This window comes from Watersipora subatra, chromosome 4 (genome assembly GCF_963576615.1).
Source record: "Watersipora subatra chromosome 4, tzWatSuba1.1, whole genome shotgun sequence".
In the NCBI taxonomy this organism is placed as follows: domain Eukaryota; kingdom Metazoa; phylum Bryozoa; class Gymnolaemata; order Cheilostomatida; family Watersiporidae; genus Watersipora; species Watersipora subatra.
The window spans coordinates 514,349-519,719 of record NC_088711.1 but is presented as its reverse complement, the minus strand read 5'-3'; the positions used below and the strand labels follow the sequence as shown (position 1 = coordinate 519,719).

The 5,371-nt window shown below is 43.2% G+C and overlaps 1 protein-coding gene across 1 annotated transcript; it reads left to right on the top strand.

The window, feature by feature from the left end:
* The first annotated feature begins 1,036 nt into the window (after nt 1-1,036).
* On the top strand, nt 1,037-3,610 carry LOC137393104 (uncharacterized). The gene is made up of 4 exons (XM_068079520.1): nt 1,037-2,158; nt 2,547-2,710; nt 2,824-3,030; nt 3,214-3,610. The coding sequence occupies exons 1-4, from the start codon at nt 1,037-1,039 to the stop codon at nt 3,608-3,610; spliced, it is 1,890 nt and encodes a 629-aa protein (XP_067935621.1).
* The last annotated feature ends 1,761 nt before the right edge of the window (nt 3,611-5,371 follow it).

Sequence of the window (5,371 nt, the reverse complement as noted above, 5' to 3'; positions counted from 1 at the left end):
CCTTGGTTATGTTATACCTATTATTGTGTCATTCGAATACAAGCGGTCTTGGTGTCAAGTTAGCTGGTGCACTATACAAGGATAAAAGTACTTATTACAAGCTATTTCGGCTATAAGAAACAATGGCAGTAAAACTATCTGATTTAATCAAATCTTATGAGGACAATAATATCAGTGGAGAGTTCGGCACTTGGATCAGCAAACTAGAACTGGTGGCTAAACTACAAAAAGTAGAGGATCTTAAAACATTTGTACCGCTATTCTTAAATGGCTCAGCATTTGCTTTGTATGAGCAGCTGTCTGAGGATGTGAAAGGTGACTATGTTAAGTTGAAGAAAGAACTACTGATGACATTCAGCATAAATATATAGAGTGCCTACAGTCAACTACGTGAGCGAGCCTTGCAAGATAACGAAACAGTAGACGTTTACCTATCAGATCTGAGAAGGCTTGTAGAATCTATGGGACAGACTAATCTAGAACCGCTTCTCAAATGCGCTTTTATGTCAGGGCTGCCATCAGAGGTAGCATGCCAGCTTAAAGCTACGGCTGCCATAGAAGAGATGGGGTTAAGGGAAATTATAACTAGAGCTCGAGCAATTCTTTCTTCAAATTCAGGTGCATCATCTTATGTATGCGGTGCTGCTACACATGACACACGTAATCAACCAGCAAAGGGTGTTCAATGTTATGCTTGCTCAGGTTTTGGACATATTTCAAGACATTGTCCTACAGGAAGAAAAACGACAAGTTTTTCTAATAAGACAACTTGTGGTTACAACCGCAATAACATTGGTCATATAAGCAGAAACTGGACAGCTAAGGAGCAGCAGAGAAATGAGAATGGGGGAGCCTCAGCGTCGCATGCTCTTCCCAACAACCAACACTAAAAGCGACGCTGCCAGTTATATCTGTGAGGCTTCATAGACTGTCCATAAAAACTCTAATTGATAGTGGATGTGAGCAGTCGATAATCTCAGTAAGTGTTGTTCGTAAATTAGGTCTTGGCATAAGAGGGCAACAAAGGACAGTAAAGATGTTAAATGGAAACAGCACGCAATGCTGTGGAGAAGCTGACATCAATGTAGCTATAGACCATTGTGACACTATTCAGTTACGTTGCTTGGTAGTACCTGAGTTAGTATGTGGGTGCGGGTTGATTCTGGGTGTAGACGGAATCTACAAACTTAAAGGTGTGACAATACGTGCAAGAGACAGGGTAACAATTGGATGTGCATCACAACCTGTGGTTGCTATGTTATATGAAGATAACTCCAAGTTGAAAAAGCCTGAGACAGACTGTTTGACTATCGAAGATACTGACTTTAAAGCTGTATTTGATGGAACTAAGTGGACGGTAGTATGGAAATGGAACATCCACAAACCAGAGTTGAAAAATCAATGCGCTGAGTATGCTATAAACACAGATTATAAAGAACAATACAGCTGTGAAATTGAGCAGTGGATCTCTAATGGCTGGCTGGAGCCACATGATGTGAAAATTCATGGCAATGTAAGTGGCATAATTCCACTGATGGCAGTCTTTCAGTCAAACAAAGGTAGAAAGGTGAGACCAGTGATGGACTATAGCAGGGAGTTAAACAAACATGTGAACAGCAACCCTGAAAATGACGTAACTATATGTCAAGAAAAACTGAGGCAGTGGAGAACATTAGGGGACAATGTGTGTATGTTAGATCTGAAAAAGGTATACCTACAACTTCATATGGACAGTTCACTACAACGGTTTCAAGCTGTTCGATTCAATGGTCAGTTGTATGTGATGACAAGGTTAGGGTTTGGCTTGAATGTGGCACCTAAGATAATGTCTTGTATCTTAGCAAAGGTTCTGTTAATGGATGAGAAGATAGCCAAAAGCACAGATCATTACATAGATGATATTGTGGTAAATGAAGATGTTGTGTCAGCGTTGAAAGTGAAGGATCATCTGCAGAAGTACGGCTTACTCTCAAAAGAACCAGAAAGTCTGTCAAGCGCACAAGTACTGGGTTTGAGAGTAGAGGCTTCCAATAGCGGTACTCTCAAGTGGAGTAGAGACTCTGAGCTGCCAGAAGTGCATTCCACTGTGACCAAACAAGAACTTTACTCAATATGTGGAAAGTATATTGGTCACTATCCAGTAGCAAGGTGGTTGCGAGTAGCATGTAGCTATCAAAAGAGAAATTAACGCTTATGGGTGGGACGATGAGGTACCCAGTAATGTCAAGAAAAAATTAGATGAGATTGATAGCAGCATACACCGCCATGACCCTGTAACTGGCCAATGGAAAGTACCTGCATCTGATAGTGGTAAAGTGTGGTGTGATGCTAGCAGCTTGGCAATAGGAGCATTTGTCGAGATTGATAATCAGATAGTAGAGGATGCAAGTTGGTTGAGAGGTGTCAATGATGGAGCCCATATCAATATGGCAGAGTTAGAAGGAGTTATTAAAGCAATCAATATGGCTATGAAATAGAATCTCAAAAATGTGACAATTTTGACAGACTCTGCCACAGTATTTGGATGAGTGAAATCTGTATTACAGGACTGTAAAAGACCAAAGGTGAGCGGCCTCAGTGAAATGCTGGTGAAACGACGTCTCAATCTACCAAATGATCTAATCAGTGAGTATCAGTTGGTCTTACATATAACTCTCGTAAAGCCTGAAGACAATAAAGCTGATGAACTGACTAGAGTTCCCCGCAAATGGTTGGAGAAACGAGTATGTGCTGTCAATGTGACAACTTCTGACAGTATAGAAGGGAAACTGCATGATCTACATGAAGCTCATCACCTAGGCGTTGATTGTACATGGTTTCTAGCCACAGAAAAGTGGGGCCTACTGTAAAAAAGAAAGACATTGAAGAAGTAGGGAAGCACTGTCATGTGTGCAAACGAGTCGATCCTGCACCAGCTCATTGGGAAACTGGTCAAGTAAACGTGGAAAGTGATTGGTATCGTTTAGCAACTGACATAACACACTACCAGGGAATCCCGTACTTGACTGTCATTGACTGTGGACCGAGCAGGTTTGCGATTTAGAGAAAGTTAAGAAACAAAACTTCTCCCGCTGTCATGGAACAGCTAGACCACATATTTTGTGAGCGCGGGTCTCCAGTGGAAATATTGTCGGATAATGGACCTTACCATACATCGTTCAAGCCTCTTCTGGATAAATGGGGTGTAAATCATATCTACAGCTGTGCTTGTAGAGCTTCTGGCAATGGAGTGATAGAACGCAATCGTCGTACTATTAAGCGCATGCTTGCCCGCTCCGGTGGCACTGTCAATGACATGCTATATTGGTACAACAATTTTCCTAATGCCGATGGTGTTGTGCCATTTAGGAGATTGTTTAATTACAATCCTCAGAAACAAGAAACTACTAGAATATTGGCTAAACGGGACATTAGTTTAAACCCTTACAAAGTGGGTGACCAGGTATATGTAAAACCAGGTAACGCCAAGTGCACAGCGCCAGTGTGGAAAACTGGCAAGGTAACTTTCTTGGTCTCCAACACAGCAGCTAAAGTGGATGACATGACTCGCCATATAGGAGACATAAGATTTTGTTGGAGAGTTGATAAACAGCCAGCTACTTTAGACTGAGTTAGACATAGCTAATACTAACGAGTCAACTGAGGGTTTAATAAACATTGAAACTCCACCTGTAACTAAAGACAGTCACAATTATTCAACTGCAGCTAATAACGCCACTAGACCAGCTAGGGCTAGGAAACCCCCAGATTTTTATATAGCTAGTTTTAATTGATCTCGAAAATCAGGGGGAGGTGTAGTCTATGTATATATAGTAACCTATGCGTGCATGTATTATTTTATAAGCCTACATCATTTACTCTTGCTACTGCATGTAATACTATTACTCATTTCCGTGTACAAGTATTGCTATCTCATGGATTGCTGTCTCTGTGTTTCTTACCTAGTGGTTACGCCATTCGTTATGTCATTGGTTATGTTATACCTATTATTGTGTCATTCAAATACAAGCGGTCTTGGTGTCAAGTTAGCTGGTGCACTATACAAGGATAAAAGTACTTATTACAACAAAAAACTTTTCTCATGATATGTAGTTCGAAAGTTAGAATGGCAAATGTTGTTATATGTTAAATACAAATCAATTTTCTGTCCAAAGACGCTTCTATTACCCGAGCAATGCTAGGTGGCACAGCTAGTTTATATATATATATACTAGCTGCATTACCCGTCTACAGGAGCAGATTCACGGGCAGCGTAAGGTTTATTAAGAGTTGGCTTTCATACCGTAAAACAACTCCAAATATGCAGTTACATCTCCCTCTCTCCATCTCTCCCTCTTTCCTCTCTCTCCCTCTCTCCCTCCCTCTTCTCCCTCTTTCTCTCCCTCTCTCTCCCTCTCTCCTCCTCGCTATCCCTCTCTCTCTCCTTCTCTCCCTCTTTCCCCTCTCTCCGTCTCTCCCCTCTCTCTCCTCTCCCTCTCTCCCCTCTCTCTCTCCCTCTTTCTCTCCCTCTCTCTCCCCCCTCTCCTCCTCGCTCTCCCTCTCTCTCTCCCTCTTTCCCCTCTCTCCCTCTCTCCGTCTTTCCCCTCTCTCTTCCTCCCTTTTCTCCCTCTCTCTCCCTCCCTCTTTCTCTCTCCTTCTCCCCTTCTCTCCCTCTTTCCCCTCTCTCCCTCTCTCCCCTCTCTCCCCTCTCTCTCTCCCTCCCTCTTCCCCCTCTCTCCCCTTCTCTCCCCCTCTCTCTCTCCCCTCTCTCCCTCCCTCTTCCCCCTGTCTCTCTCTCCCTCTTTCTCTCCCTCTCTCTCTCTCCCCTTTTCTCCCTCTCTCTCTCCCTTTCTCCCCTCTCTCTTCTCCCTCTTTCTCTCCCTCTCTCTCCCCCCTCTCCTCCTCGCTCTCCCTCTCTCTCCCCCCTTCTCTCCCTCTCTCTCCCCCCCCCTCTTCTCCTCGCTCTCTCTCTCTCCCTTTCACTCTCTCTCCCTCTCTCTCTCCCTTAGTTCAACGCAACACATGTGGATAGACAACATTTTTGGTTTTTCTGTTGGGCGTATGAAGAAACAGTTTTTGGCGTGTGCCTACTTTTGAGCAGGCGACGTATAGCTGGTCATGGCTGATGCAGGGTGACAGTAAGTCGATAGCAGCTGCTCTCTTTCTTTTCACAATAGCGTATCGCAACCCTCGGAGTACTCGTGAAAGTTCTGTAATAGTAAGTTACAGTAGGCCTACTCGTAGCTGGAAAAAAATTAGTAACTCGGCTGCTGAAGGAAATGAACATGACCCACTATCACGAACAGCGGCAAATCCAACGTTATTAAGTAGTGGAGATATCAATCAATTTATCTTTGTATAAGCTATCCTGCATTACTTATTAGAAGTCATC

Excerpts from the sequence above, each read along its gene's own strand:
- LOC137393104 (XM_068079520.1), top strand. The coding sequence starts at position 1,037 with ATGTTAAATGGAAACAGCACGCAATGCTGTGGAGAAGCTGACATCAAT. Across the intron at positions 2,159-2,546 it reads CAGTAGCAAGGTGGTTGCGA|GACTGTAAAAGACCAAAGGT; the intron begins GTAGCATGTAGC and ends TCTGTATTACAG. Across the intron at positions 2,711-2,823 it reads ACTAGAGTTCCCCGCAAATG|CCACAGAAAAGTGGGGCCTA; the intron begins GTTGGAGAAACG and ends CATGGTTTCTAG.